The 15620-nt window shown below is 41.0% G+C and overlaps 2 protein-coding genes and 2 non-coding genes across 13 annotated transcripts in view; 1 reads left to right on the top strand and 3 right to left on the bottom strand.

Moving 5' to 3' along the window:
* Positions 1–6827, bottom strand: part of macrod1 (mono-ADP ribosylhydrolase 1) — a 114212-nt gene extending 107385 nt beyond the window's left edge. For all 9 annotated transcript variants that reach the window (XR_011585040.1, XR_011585041.1, XR_011585042.1 and 6 more), the window contains exons 1-3: positions 6294–6827; positions 5364–5462; positions 4026–4133 (exon numbers count right to left, since the gene is read on the bottom strand). Coding sequence is in view for 6 of the 9 variants with exons in the window: in XM_070837222.1 (XP_070693323.1) it covers positions 4026–4133; positions 5364–5462; positions 6294–6807 (721 nt within the window). In the remaining 3 variants the exon portion in view is untranslated. The remainder of the gene's footprint in view (positions 1–4025; positions 4134–5363; positions 5463–6293) is intronic.
* A 1050-nt stretch (positions 6828–7877) lies between these two features.
* The window catches only part of fermt3b (FERM domain containing kindlin 3b), a 22732-nt gene continuing 14989 nt past the window's right edge, over positions 7878–15620 (top strand). The window contains exons 1-5 of one of the 2 annotated variants that reach the window (XM_070836513.1): positions 7878–7983; positions 9425–9549; positions 11491–11724; positions 12282–12398; positions 12933–13101. In XM_070836513.1, the coding sequence (XP_070692614.1) occupies positions 9426–9549; positions 11491–11724; positions 12282–12398; positions 12933–13101 (644 nt within the window). In that variant the 5' untranslated portion in view covers positions 7878–7983; position 9425. Of the gene's footprint in view, positions 8023–9424; positions 9550–11490; positions 11725–12281; positions 12399–12932; positions 13102–15620 lie in introns of both variants that reach the window. The other variant, XM_070836512.1, reaches the window with a different exon arrangement.
* On the bottom strand, positions 10201–10272 carry trnaw-cca (transfer RNA tryptophan (anticodon CCA)). The gene has a single exon. It is a non-coding gene; the product is annotated as a tRNA-Trp (tRNA).
* Positions 13428–13499, bottom strand: trnaw-cca (transfer RNA tryptophan (anticodon CCA)). The gene has a single exon. It is a non-coding gene; the product is annotated as a tRNA-Trp (tRNA).

Consider the following 15620-nt stretch of genomic DNA (forward strand, 5'->3'; position numbering starts at 1 on the left):
TCATGACATACACACATGTGATAGGACACCTGCACACAAAACACACGCAAAACTACACCACTCACTCACCACACTGCCAGACATCGCATCGCGCAAACACAATCATATAACCAGGTTTATGTGTTGTCCATTTCTGGCCCAAGCAGGTGCAGCTGTGCACACGTGTACACATGCAGACATATGTGCATGTAATCTTGTCAATACATTCAAAGACACGTGCAAAGGTGGGACACACACACACACACAGACTTTCAGCCAGCAGAAATTGTGACAGTGACAAGTGGTTCAGGTCTAAAGACTGAGATAGGACCAGAATATTCTTTATCACTTGACGGTGCACGGCTTAATTTTAGGGACAGTTTTTTATAGTCTAGCCTGAAAGATTTATCAGCCGACTCTGCCGCTGCATTTACTCTCACACATGGAGTTAGCTCCACTGAAATAAAAAAAGATCACACAAAAATACTGACGAACTTAAATGTCCAGTTTTTAGACATTTTTAAATTAAATTTCAGTTCTATGCAGAGAAAAAGGGGGGCAAAAATAAATGGCATTTAATGTCAGAGACGATAAACACTGCCGTGGCTATAAGTAAGTGCTGGAATGGAAATGAGGAATAAAACTTTCGCAAGTGAATATGCAGCTCAGTAGAGCTAAGCAAATTTGCATTTAATCAATTTGAAAAAAGGTTTTAATGCAAAGTTAGTTGCCGGGACGTCGTATCCACACACACACACACTCGCACACATACACACACTCCAAGAACTCATCACTCCAACGACATTTCATTGTGCAATCCATCTTAATCAGCTACCCCATCAGAGACAATATATCCTCCCCTCCATCTCTCTCTCCTTCTCCGGACGGAGTGATTGAGGGGTGTAAAGAGGAGGATGTTTCTGCCCGCTGTCTCCTCCCCACCACACCCCCCCTCCTCCTCACCAGGACGGCTCTTAAGTGCTTGTGGGTTTTTATGTTTGTAGTGTTTTATAGGAGTGGGCAGGAGCCAGGGGCTGTAAAAGTGTGGAAGGAAGGAGGGAGGGGGTGGAGGAGAAGGAGGAGAAGATGAGGAAAAGGAGGAATGCAGAGTTACTGTAAATCCAATCTTTATTGAGAGCGACACAAACAACAAATAGCGCCCGTCCAGCTTCAGTGAAACGCCCTGTTTACCTGATCAATCAGTGCTGAAAGGAAGGAAGGAAGGAAGAAAGGAGGAAGGAAGGAGGAAAGGAACAGGATGGAGCACATATTACTACCACCTGTTAACTCACAGTTCTCCAGTGCTTCTGTGTCTGTATCTGCAAGCGTTTGTGTGTCTCTTCATGCATACATATGTGTGTTTTTGTGTGTCCGCACTCAATTGCTAACCACCAGTCTGGCCTGGAAGCCCCCTCCCAACCTGCCTACCAATCTGCCAGTACAGTGTATAATTGGCCACAGTTGGCTTCAATTGAATGTTTGCTGCGTTAGAGGCTAAATGATTATTCAAGGCCTTTCACAGCGGCCAGAAAGCAGCCACAACACTCCCCTCCACATGTCAAAAACCACAGGTGCCGGTTTACCTGCTTTCTAATGCTGATGCTTTGCCGTTAGATCTGCAACAGAACAATTTTGCAACCAATTTTCCAAATGAGCGTAACTAACTGTCTCTTCTATAATTGTTCTGTTCTCTCCGTGTCTGTTCGCTGCTCTCTTATTTTAATGTTGCGTCTCTTTTGGTGCTACTGACATCACTCAAAGCCTCTTAGTCAGTCGGTTAGTCATTGAGAGAAAAGGTCAGACGCTTAGTCGACAAAATGACCACAGAGGCTGTCAGCTGGCCAGCCAATCAGTCAGGGCAAAAAGGAGGATCAGACTCTGCTGCCCAAAACCCCTTTGTGGGTACCCTGTACCTGCTTGTTGCCATGGTAATGCAGTTCGAGACTTAAATACTAGCCCGTGTCCCCTCCCTGCCTCTCTTCTGTCCTTTTCTTTTCATTCCTCCAGACTCTCCCTTTGCTTTTTGTCAGTCGGCGTGCTGAGTCTCTCTCACGCTCCGTCTCTCAGTCATGTTTCCTCTGGCGTTGATGTGTTTTTCAGTCTCCCTCCCTCACCTTGCCTCGTCCTCTCTGCTAAATGACACTTTACTAGCTGTTTCCTCTCGTTAATTCCATGCTACTTTGCATCGTGCGACTCTGTAAAAGATCTTATAAAACACACACCCCAATGCAAAGTCGCCTCTACAGACACACAGAGACAAATTACAATTAGTTACTGTATATACACTCTCATAATTACTGAGACATTTGTAGGCAGGTGCATGCATGAATGCTTGCAAGCACAAACACACACACACGCAAACAAGCAATAATGCCATAAATGGGAGTCAACGATCAACATATTCACTGGATGCTGGCACGGCGTACACCTGCTGACAGTCAGCTGCCAATGAAAATCTATCATTTTCTGCTAAAGCCTCATCATCAAGCATCATTTAGGCATGCTGGCCTGCCTCACTCTCCCCTGATGCACCGTCTGTGCCAAGACACCGATTAGATTTCCCCCAAATGCCCGAACAGCCTTGTGGGAGAAGGGCTTCAGTAAATGAACTGGCTTTGGGCTCCACCTAATGGTCACTAGAAAGACTCTAATCCTACTCGCAAGGGCTGGAAATTGATGGGAGGAAATATGTGAGCAAACACCTGTCTCTAAAATGTTGAAAGAAATAACATCACGATTCATTTGCTCAAAATGCATTAGGTAATATTCATACAGTATATGCCTCGATATTACAAATATTTAACTAGATTTTGACACAAGATTTTTATTGTCATTCATAAATATTGACGTTTCCATTATGATCGCCCTTGGTGCAAATATATTTTCTTATTGTCTGCAAGGCAAATCAAAAATTAATTAATTAATTAAAAAAAACACTAAATTATCGATTATTTGTCTTTCGTTTAAGTATGTGTTTACTTTTCTGTCATTTAAATCTCAACATTATAAAACAGAAGTGCAAGAAAATAAGGCATTGCGGCTCATTATCATTGAGTTTTTGGACTGTCAGTCACACAAAATGAGACAAATCAGAGGTTTTGTTTGGTTGTGATAACAGATGTGGTGTCCCCAGAACAAATGGCTAGGGGGGGTAGACTGCATAAACATGACCAAATGCGCCTTGTGTGCAGGGACGAAAGCAAAACACACACTTTGTGTATAAATGGAGTACATCCAAATGTGTTTCAAATTTGTTTTATGCAATGAAGTATTGGTATATATAATGCTGTAAAATATGCCTTATGTGGTACCAAAATAAAACTATGATTAGCTGTGTGCACTGACAGCTGATTTATGATAATTTTGACTAATTTCTTCCCTCAAAAAACACCAGCTGTCACTAAATTAAATGTAAGGAGTTAGTATTGGCCTAAAAAGGTCACATCAGTTTAACTTTGGTTATTTCACACTGTTCCATTTCAAGACAGTCTGTCCATAATCTGTTCAGTACTGAGACTTCACATTAGCTCTGCTTTTTAAGTTTCCAGGGAGGCTGTCAGCAATCCCTCTGATTAGAAACCCTTTTGTTGTCATTGTTTTCTTGTGTACCGCATGGACACTACTTTAGGAGAAAACTTCACAGTACAAACATGCTGGTAATCACATAAAAGCTGTTCCTCCCACACGCAACATACCCATAATCACAGCACAAACGACCCTCACAGGTGATTTGAGCTAAATTTATGTGCAGTACAATCACGTCGATGCACACACAGACTGAGGGCTCGGCTCAGTTTTAGCACCCAGTTTTTTAATCCATAATCCTTTCTTATTTCTGCCACCGTTGGCTTTCTTTTTTATATTGTTCTTGTGCATGCCTTTCCTTTTTGCAGACAGAAGAAATAGAATGAAATTAAAATTATGATTTATCTTGTTTTTCATTTGATTTCATTATGTGTGAAAGCAGATCACACGTTGGATGACCAACCCTCACAGTGATCCAACTACAAACACCCACTCATTCACACACACGTTCACACACATACCTGCATTGACAATGGCACCTATCTCCAGCTTGGTGATGTCACCGGAGTAGACGGAAATCTTCTGGTCCAATTTCTCATTCCTCTGGTAGAGAGCTTTCTCAGAGCCGCCTGATAATGAGACAGACACGCATGCACTTTTAATCAGTCTCACAAATGGTTTTATTCACCTGGTACATTTGCACAAGAAAAATGTCTTGGTGTTTTGTTCCTATACTTAACATTAAAATAATAAATCTGTATGAAAAAAAATCTAATTATAGAAAATGATGTGTGTATGTTTTGAGGACTTCTTATGAACCAAACAATTCTTTGTTTGAGGTCTGCAGTGTTAAAGAGGACATGTTAGGTAGTAATATGGCCAAATTCAATATTCAGCCATATTTCAAATACCTGTCATCACAGCAGTTTGGGCGGCATTACTATTATTGTTATGAAGTAGTATAGTTCTGTAATCCATTTGTAATCTACTGTGAAAATGCTAAACACTACACACATCCTGCTCTACTCTGGACATTTCAAATAGATTCCAAAGCCCATTTTATAGAATCACATACAAAACTGACATAAATCTGCTTTACTTGTTTTCTTTGTTCACTGTGTTGTAAGAGGGACACTGGGACGCTAACTGCACACTGAGATTCAATGATTTTATTTGAGCAGTGACAGCAGTGACAAAATTATTTTCACCAGCAATATCTATAACCCTGAGTCTAAGTTACACGTATAAACTTATTTCACTACTGATTCCAGTAAAAAATGCTAAACTATGTGCACTAGATGGAGCAAACTGAATTGTTCCAAAAGTAATACAGACTTTAAATAACAAACTGGGATACAATGTACCGAGTCCATATATTTGAGCCCTTTTATAAGTGTAAAATAGTTATTGCATTTCTCTGTCAAATACAGGAGAAAGAGCTTCCATATAGGCTAGAAAGAGAAAAACAAAACAAAGACAACTGGACAAAAATGATTAAAAAATCTAAAAAAAAAATATATATATAGATAAAACCTCCTGGTGTGCGACGATAGGTGATGAACTTCTACTATCAATATGTTAATCTTGTGCTTTGTGTGTGCTCAATTCTGTTGTGCGCATCAGACGCTTATGTTATAAATTAATATATTATATTTTGCACACAAGATGCTTTCAACTCTCTTCATGTTGCTCATGATTTGGAAATGTTCTTACTGTACAAGTTATTTGAATGTGAAATACCAGATAGCAGCAGTAGTAGTACTCATGTCTGCATCCCTCCCAGAAAGTCTCCCCACCACCACCACCACCCAAACCTGAATGAACTTGACAGCAACTGTGATTGATGCTGGGTATCTGACCTGCAGCGGGAGTCCACACTGGGATGTCGTCCAGTGGCACAGAGCTGGAAGTCCTGTGGTACTGACGTCTGTCCTTCACAGACAGAGACAGCAAGACGCCTGAGACACAATGCAGAAAGAGGACAGTGAATAGTCTGCTAGCTAGATATATTTTGTTAAATATTCTGTAACATTAAAGGCCAGAAAACCGTGCTACTTTTGGCATCCCAGACTGAAGAAATGCTTGAAGAATAGAACAAAATAGCCCAAGCACACCTGCATAATAAAGAGTAAAAGTCCTACTGAAACCTAAAGTGTGTTGTATACTGTGACATTATTGTACTAAAAGTACCAAATGGTCTCTGTGCAGCTTTTGCACTCATGTACAGATTAACTTTATGAAGACAGCTGAAAACTGTGTGTTAAGTCAATAAATCACTGAGTCAGTTGATTATGATTCCCGATTCATTGCAAGACTCCATTATGAAGTATAAACACAAAATATTTGCAGCTTCTCAAACTCATTACTTTGCCTGCTTTTCTTCATTTCTCATCATTATTAAATATACAAAAAATCTATATTTTTCAAATATGTGGGTAGGCTATGATTTGGCTATGATCACTTTGGGCTGCATAATTAATAGAAATGATCATTAGTTTTGCAGCCCAAATGTATTTATATCACTCCTGACTTACTTTGTGTTTTTTCAATACTATGCACATATATCGTGTAAACTCTGCTATGGTGCTACAGAAGCAGCCTGTATGGCCTAACTCCTTGGCTGTCATACTTGTTTGGTGCCACCATCATCCACTCTAAAAGCCCAGGGCCACCACACTACAGCTATCAGCAGGTGACTGACAGCTGGACAGGTGTTTTGGTCATGTGACAGCACACACGTTTGCTCACAAAGAACAGTGCAGGGTGGCTGTTAAATTAAACAGGCTCACCCTTGGTCTCCACCCAGTCTCCCTCTGCAGAGTTCAGGTCAACTTTCAGGGCCATGGCGGTCAGGGTTCCGGTGTGCAGAGACTGGAGCAGCCCGGCTGTGCTCACTGAGAGGGCAGTAGCGAGGGCGACCTTCCCCAGCCAACCTCTCCTCGTCCCGGGTGAGGAGGAGCCGTTCCCCTGGCTGGACCTCCAAACTGCTGCTGTTGTTGATGTAGAAAACTTCTCGGCTCGGAGGGCAGCAATAACATGGCCGCGGGGAGGACTTGTTGCTGGCCTCCATCCCAGTCGGGGGCTTCCAGGAGTTAACATGTGTTTGAACTTGACACCGGCTCCCTGGATGTTGGCACGGACACGGGACAGGGGGCCGGTGAACAGCGGGGCTCTGATATATGAGAGCAGAGCTGGTATTTGCAGTGCCATGCCTGAATAAAACCGAGGTGATATAGTTCGTGTTACTACAGAGTCTCTGTGAGCCACAGTTCTACGGTAAAGTTTCGTTTTCGAAACAAACATTCAGTTCACATGTGCCATATTTGTTGTGGACGTCAACGTGAGGGATATACCATTTATAAAGGGGGGCGTTGGTTTCAGTTAAACGGTTAAGTATATAAAAAAGTGTCAATACGCGTTAGTGTAGTATCCAGCATCGATGTTTAACTTGTACTATCACTACCAGTGAAAGTGGTATGCCACAATGTGCCCAGCGCTGCCCTATTTTCAGTGTCACACCGAGTGCACACCCCTACTCAGATAACATGGGAAAGCCGAGGCCAACGACTGAAAGCTCACGCCTCCTTCAAGACTATCGGAAATATCAGAATTTCAAGAGGAGGGTTCACAGCCCTATCAAACAAGCTAGTAAATAGAGTCGCTGTAATAAGATGAGTTTGGTAGAAGTTGTTTTGCTTCAGATTATTATTAGATTCAGTGGCCCCGGAGATACAGTTTGTCGGCCCCTTGCAGATTATAGGCCTACAACTTGATGCTAGAAATATTTGGTCACGTTTGTAGTTGAGGGAAGGTTAGATCCACCTTCTGTGGTTAGATCATTTGAAGGTAGAGTTATTTTCCCCAAATGAAACAAATAAACACATCATTTTGTGATGAAGACATACACACAAAGTTTATTACACACACTATTATTGGGTAGAGTATTAAACCTGCTGTCACTCTGAATTATCAAGTTATTGGCTCTTCTAGCTAAGCCTTTGCCTTTTCATTCTTTACATCTGTCACATAAACAAAAACAACAAAAGCTGCTACTAAAATGTAGGAACTATAACCCACACCCTAAACCTACTTCTTGCTGATGTTGCAACACACAAAATGTGATCACTTATAAATGTATTGCATGTGTGCTCACAATTCTCAAAAAAGGAGGAGAAACACAAAGGGAAAGTGATGTGTGTTGTCTGTTCGTTTAATATCTCATATCTAGTCTCCCCCACACACACTCACTGGCTGCCTAAAATGCATCATTCACACAGCCTGTCAGTCAAAGCTTGAGCCCTTGTCACATTTCCGCCCGGCGGAAACTGACGAGAAAAAGGAACAAGCCTTTCTTGACAAAAGTGACACAAGCAGTGCAGACATAGCTACACAGACCACAACCTGCCCTGCCCCAGAGAGGCGAAACTGCTGCACTTTTTCACAGAAAACCTGGGAAACTCCTTCACAGATCTGACAAAGGTTTGCATTTCTCAAATCCTTGGACAGAGGAGACTAACGGTATTGTCTTTTTGGCTTTCACTCTGTGTGTGTTTTTCAGCATGTCAGAGAGGGAGAAAACATGAAGACACAGAGAGAAAGTTAGGGCAGGGTGTCTATATGTGAGGCTTCTGTATTAAACATAGAGATGTGGGGCCATTTACCAGACAGACAGACCAGAGATGTGGGGTCACATCACCAGACAAAATATAATGTAAGAAGTGAACCAGAACTTATATTTAGAAAAATGCAGACAAAAAAAGTTTAGGCCTTGGAGGTAAGGAGCAGCGCAGGGATGTAATATACAATATAACTATTGTCTGTGATATTAGTCTTTAGAAACACAGATCCATGGAGCATAGACACAAATTTTAATCCTTAAATGTGATTTCTTCAAGATGGGCCCACACTTCCATTCACATGCATAGTGTTACTGTATTGGCATTGGATGAGTGTCTCACCTTGGGCGGGCCTGAAAGCGGAAGCGTGTGTCTCTGGTGATAGTTTAAGTCAGAAACAGGAAGTGCTCATCAAACTGGACATGTTGCCAGAATCAACTCACCAATCCAGTGTGTGTGTGTGTGTGTGTGTGTGTGTGTCAGTGTTACTCATTATCATGTGATATTGAACCATGGGTTAGTCCTTTTTTGTCACAACTGATTGGCTGAAGTGTGGCTGACAGGTCATCTATCCTCATTTAGTCTAATTTAATATCTTAAATGTCCTCGAAAAATGAAGCAGATTTTGTATCATCAAATCTATCAGGTTCTGTCACACATTTAAACTACATTTATTACAGTTACAGCAAATGTAACTCAGCTTTTCACAGCAGTTTTATCCTTATTTAAAATGAATTATAAATGCTCCTCAGTCATTTTTATGCCCTGAAATGAAATAATGCAGAAAACATTAATATGTATGAGAACTGAAATTGTTAAGTTTTAGGGATAGGTATTCTGAATTGTGATGGTCTTGATATACAGTGTTTTTACATGATTCCTTCAGCAATTCATTCATGTGTCAAAGTTCATTATTTCTCACTCGTGACATATATGGGTCTCTAAAATAATCATAATACATCTGAGCATTTTTCATGTCAGACCATCAGTTACCTCACTGAAATGATTAATTATAAGTCTTGTTCACCCTCTTCATGTCCTCGACTGCTTTGTCTGAGCTGTCACATATTTGTGCTGAGCAAAAACTGAAAAAAAAAACTACATTTGTCACACATAATAGATCATTTAAACCGCATTTGTTAACCAGCGTTTCATAAAAACACGTTATGGGTTTGACAGTTTTACTAAATCTATAATTTCTCATCATTTTTCACTCTCTCTGTGCTATCTTTCTTCTCCTTCCCTGGTGTCTGTCTGCTCCACTCTGTCACATCTGCACTTCTCTCTCTCTGTCTATCTCCCAGTATGGCGGCGTGGGACCTGTCAGTCACAGTGGAGGACCTGGGGCCAGACGCGCCACCTGTCACCCTCAGCGTGGCCTCTGAACTCCACATTGGAGGGGTCATCCTGAAGCTGGTGGAAAAAACACGTGGGTCACTGTCTGTCCACCTCTGTTTGTCTCAGCCTTTATCTCAGTGTCAGGGTGCACAGACTAAAAACAGCTGCATCATTTGCATGAACACGCAAGAATTCACACATAGTGTACACAAGTATTGGTAACATTAATTAAACACTAATTAATTCAACATCCTGCATAAATCAAATCATCACAAGTACATCAGTTATTCATTACTTAAGTATGTGTTTGTGATCTTATTCTAAAGTGTTAGCAGTGTGACATATATATACTCCCCTTTTGCACAGGATGTACTTAAAGTTATTTTTATTTCTTTAAGGATTGATTTATACCTCATTATACTAACCAATATGCAGGGTGTCTTCAGCCTGAGCCTTGACACAAACAGCATCCTGTCTGCTCTGCACTCTGATATTGACTGTGAATTACAAACTTCATTTAAAACTATTCATAGTTTAAAGATTTTCATAGCTACAAAGAGCAGCCGAAAACACTTGGCAGTGCCTTTCACAGAGACAAAAATGTGCCTCTTCTCACTGAGTTGATAGTATTTTGTTCTGTCAGTTTAATTACTGGTCAAATTATTTTGTTGTCCTGTGACTCAGAAGTAATTTTCCGGTTCTTTGGGTGAGAAAATTTCAGATTATGATGCAAGAGAAGTAGTGACCCTGACGTGATTTGAACACGCAGCCTTCCGATCTGGAGTCAGACACGCTACCGTTGCACCACAGAGTCTCTAACATACTGTTTTATGGACCATTTAGGAGCCAAAAACACAAATGAATCTATTATACACTGGTGCTAAACTTAAAATGGACAGCTTCCGGATTGGGTGATGTTTACGCATAAACTAGCACTGTGTGTTGATCAGTATGTTTCCCCAAGTAACTTCACAGAATTGATAATTTACTTTGAATTCTAAAGCATAGCAAACTACCTTTAACCCTGAAGTGACTTGAACAAGCAACCTTCTGATCTGGAGTCAGACGCACTACCATTGCACCACACAGTCTCTTATATGCAGGTTTATGGACCATTTAGGAGCCAAAAACATCTATGAATCTATTATACACTGGTGCTAAGCCTAAAATGGACAGCTTCCAGATTGGGTGATGTTTACGCATTAAAACAACAAAGTTCAACAGTTAGTATGTTTATGTGACACTTTAGCGAATAAAGTGCAGTAATTAGTATGTTTGGCTAAGTAATTGCACAGAATTGATAATTTACCAAGAGTTCTGAGGCATAATGCAGACAGCAGACAGAATTTGACCCTGACGTGATCTGAACACGCAACCTTCTGATCTGGAGCCAGATACGCTACCGTTGCACCACAGAGTCTCTTACATGCGGTTTTATGGACCATTTAGGAGCTAAAAACAAAGATGAATCTATACTATACTGGTGCTAAACCTAAAATGGGGAGCTCTTGGATTGGGTAATGTTTACGCATCAACCAACAACAAGCATGTTTCACCAAGTAACTTTACAGAATTGATGTTGTACTATCGGTTCTGAAGCATAGCAGACTACTTTTGACCTTGACTTGAACACTCAACCTTCTGATCTGGAGTCAGATGCCCTACCATTGCGCCACAGAGTCTCTGATGTACTGCTTTATGGACCATTTAGGAGCCCAAAACATCTATGAATCTATTATACACTGGTGCTAAGCCTAAAATGGACAGCTTTCGGATTGAGTGATCTTTATACATAAAACAGCGTAGGGCATTGATTAATGCACTGCAAAGAAAGGAGGACAAACTTTGAGCCAGACGTGATTTGAACACACATCCTTCTGAGCACATTGATGGGTTAGAAGAAGGTGGGAGAGGTGAGTAGATACATTTTCTAGTGTGCCTGGCTTTTGCTCTGTGAATGAAGAATCAGACTCCACACACCAGAGCTGTAGCTGATGTGGCATGTTTCAGTGACATGTGTTTTCCTCTGCAGAGATCCACTGTGACTGGTCGGACCATGCGCTCTGGTGGGAGCAGAAACAGCGGTGGCTGCTGCGGACGTCCTGGACTCTGGAAAAATATGGCATCCACGCCGACGCCCGGCTGCTCTTCATGCCCCAGCACAGGCCCCTGAGACTGGTTCTGCCCAGCGGCATCACCCTGAGGCTCCGAGCCTGCTTCTCCAGCCCTGTCTTCCAGACCGTGATGGGCATCTGCAGGATGCTCAGTCAGTCTCTCTTTATTTCCTTCCCTTTTCTGCCTTCTGTTGTTGCCTTGATACCTTATTTCCATGTTCCCTTTCCTTATTTTGTTTCCTTGTTTCCTTCCTTCCCTGCTTCTTGGCCTCATTATGACCTTGACCTTTTCCTTGTTTCCTTCTTCTTTTTCATTTTATTATTTTGTTTCGTCATTTCCTTCCTTCTTTTGTTTCCTTGTTTACCTTTCTTGGCTTCCCCATTGGAAAGCAGACTTATTGATCCTGAAATGATGTGAACACGCAACCTTCTGTTCTGATTATAAACAGATCTATAAATCAGCTCTGCGCTAACCCTTATCAAAAAAGATTTCATGTGTTATAAATCCAGTGTTATCGCCACACATTACCTACCTTTGTCAGACTCCTCAGAACCAAGTGAGTAAAATTTGTTTAATTTTTATAACCCTGTAGTGAATTGAACACCCAACCATATGATTTGGAGTAAGATGCATGTACTGTTGAACCACAGAGTCAAACCATAAAAATGATAATAAATCTAATCCAGTTCCTGTCTGTTATCTTCACAGATATCCGTCACCCTGAGGAGCTCTCGCTCCTCCGGCCTGTAGAGGAGAAAAAGAAGAAGAAAGATAAAGACTCGACTGTGGAGATCTACGACCTGACCGAGGTGCCCCTCTCCTCGGGTACACTCCTCACACTTCATCCACACTGCAAGCTTGACATGCAAACATTTTACAACTGGTGGCTCTTAGCAAAAATATTTGCTTCCACCTTACAAAACTTTCCATGTAGTTCTTTCAGAAGATTTAAAACCCTTAAAAAACTGTTTGACTTCCCTTCAGTAGTGTGCTATTGATACAGGACACACTTTAATGTCAGTTTGTCCAGTGTAGTCACTGCAAATCAGGTAAACTAAAGTAAATGTAGGAAAAATAATCACTGTTTCTAGAATCAACTTTGCCTCTGAGAAAAGATTTGGGTGCTTGTGATGATGAGGTTTGAGATGAGTATTCAGTAGAAGGCTTCATTCTCCTGTAAACTACCTGAAAATGATCCACAAGTATTAATCATGGAATTTAACAACAGCAGATTTCCTCTGAGAGCCACTTTTTTAAGTAACAGAAATTGAGCCATATATTATCGAGATCAGACGTTATTTTCTACTAAGTGAACTCCCTGGAAATTTTGACTGTAACCCTGCTTCACCTCCCCTGCAGCATCCCGGCCCTCTCTGTATAACGGCATGCCAGCTCACTTCGCTGACTCAACCCAGATGGAGGCCATTTACAAGATGCTGTCAGTCACCCAACCTCCACCTGCCCCCGAGGTCGTGGCCAAGCAGTACCGGCCAGCCAGCGTGGTGGACAAGGCCCACATCCATGGCAGGTATGTCCTCACCAGAGAAGACAATGGTTCCGCACACTGTCCTACACATTACACAAAAATGGTACTAAAGAGCACTAAACGTGGTTCTTTGGGCCGTAGTCACAGGGGAACCACGATTAGAGATATATAGTACTAATCTTTAAAGTTTCTTTTTTTTTCTCCTTTGATTTACTTGTTTCCATCTTTGATTTCTTTCTCTCCTTCTTTTGGGTCCTTGTTGTCCTTGTCTTGCATGGTATGCATTTCATCATCTAACCAAGTCCACACAAGAGGTACAGAACAAGAACTGACAATCTTTCAAAATTCTCACTGTCAAACAGAATTTTTGACCCTGACGTGATTTGAACACGCAACCTTCTGATCTGGAGTCAGACGCGCTACCGTTGCGCCACAGAGTCTGATGTAGCAGGAGAAAACAATCAGCTTACAAACCAAAAAATGGGATGAAACAATCTGTAGTCATTGTTTAAGTTTTATAATCTAGTCCACGAGGGGCCACAAGACAAGATAGTCAACTGCTGTTTTTCTTGAAATTTCAAATTTCTTGCTCTCAAACAGAATTTTAACCCAGACGTGATTTGAACACGCAAGTCATAGGGGAACCACATTTGGTGCTATATAGCACCAATCTTTAACGGTGCTAGTGTTGTCACATGAAAACTTTTACCCAACTAAACCAAACTAAGCTGGAGAACCAGCAGAGAGCCTCCAAAGAACCATAACAGGTTCCTTGTATGCTGTGGTGCTATGAAGCGCCTCAACCACCTCAAAGAACCACTGAAGAACCGCTGAAGAAACATTTTTTTTTGTATGTATTACCTACAAAAAACTTTGCTTTCAGACATTGTCTCCTACACACTTGAAGCTTAAGGTATACATTATTATTTTAGTCAAGGTTTGTCCCCACAACATCAAGATATCTGCTGTGAAAAAGGCCTATTGAAACTCAAGACTGATGGTATGTTCCAATACCCATAACATCATACTATTTAGTATGATGATGTAGTTGTATGCATATCACATATGGACGTTTGTACATTGTAAGGGCAGCAGCAGTATGTTCTACAAGTAAAAAGAAAAAGTATGTGACTTGGAATAAAGAGCGGCTCTTTCCTCACTTCCCCTTTTGAACAAACAGATTATTATTCAAACACTGCGTGTGTATATTAAAATCAGCATTTTTAGGTTCTCCTGCTCTCACACACAGAGTGAAAATCCAAGCCACAAGTTAGACCCTTCGGACAGTTATTGTGTGAATGAGAGCTTTATTATCCAGCTTCCACAAGTGCATGTTGTTTGGCTAATTAGACTGTTCAGGAAAATGAGCACTTGTGCTGCCCAAGTGCCCAGGAGTCATGTCGGCTCAATGATTAGGGCTGTTGTCGCACAATAGGAAGGAACCTGCTCTAATCTGTATGGCAGTCAACTGTATTGTAGAATTCCTCTTGTCACCATTTATCAAGGCACACTCTTGATAATTGGAGTTGTATTATGTAACACAACCTTTTCTTTTTACCAAGAATGTCTTGCACTCACAGGTGGAAGTAAATGGATCCTCAGGAAAGTGTTAGAAAAAGATTTATCTCAGCTGTTACAGTTTTTTTATATATTGGTGACACACATTTCTCACATAGTTCCCCTTTTTGAAACTCTTCACATAGCTCTCTTTATGTGAAGCTCAGCACAACCAATGACCAAAACACATCACTCAGTTCTGAAGTAATTCAATAACGCAAGGCAAAACAAATGTGTACAGGTTCACTTTACATTTCTCCTGTATGAATGATGTGTGAATGGGTGAATGAGGATGTCATGTAAAGCGCTTTGAGTAGTTGAAATAACTAGAAAGGCGCTATACAAATACAGACCATTTACCATTTACCATTCACTATACATGCCTGTGTAGGTTAGCTACAGATGTAGATCCACAGCAATGCTCGTCAAGCTTCTTCCTCTGCTCGTCTTCTGCATTTTGACGCAAGTTTTCACAGAGTTTATTAACAAATATATTGTGGATGTTTTAAATCACAAAAAGCTAAATTTTCAATAGTTAAATGGAACCGTTATAGTATTTTTATGGAAAGACCAGCATCAGGAGGTAGATCTCGCTGGCTGACTGACTTTGTTTTGTTGTAGTTTGGTAAGAGTGACTTGTTCCTCTGCCAGATGAATTTGTGCTTCTGCTCTTTCAGTTTCTCATTTAAGAAGTGACTTACAGGCATCATTGTCATCATCATCATCTAGGCAAGAACGCTTAGAGATGAAGGGATGAAACTGTTTTTAGTTGTCTCCGTTGCTTTCCTTTCCTTTCCTTTCTTTTCCTTTCCTGATGATACACATGATATAAATTTCATAATCTAGTCTAAGAAAGTGGAAACAACTGAAACAAGTGAACTCAGCAAACAAACCAAAAATAGACTGTATGACCTTCCGTTTCATTTTCTCATTTACTTTCCTTAACTTTTCTCTTTGTTTCATTTCCTTGTTTTTTTCTACTTTGATTTACTTATTTCCATCTT

Source organism: Pempheris klunzingeri, chromosome 9 (genome assembly GCF_042242105.1).
Source record: "Pempheris klunzingeri isolate RE-2024b chromosome 9, fPemKlu1.hap1, whole genome shotgun sequence".
In the NCBI taxonomy this organism is placed as follows: Eukaryota; Metazoa; Chordata; class Actinopteri; order Acropomatiformes; family Pempheridae; genus Pempheris; species Pempheris klunzingeri.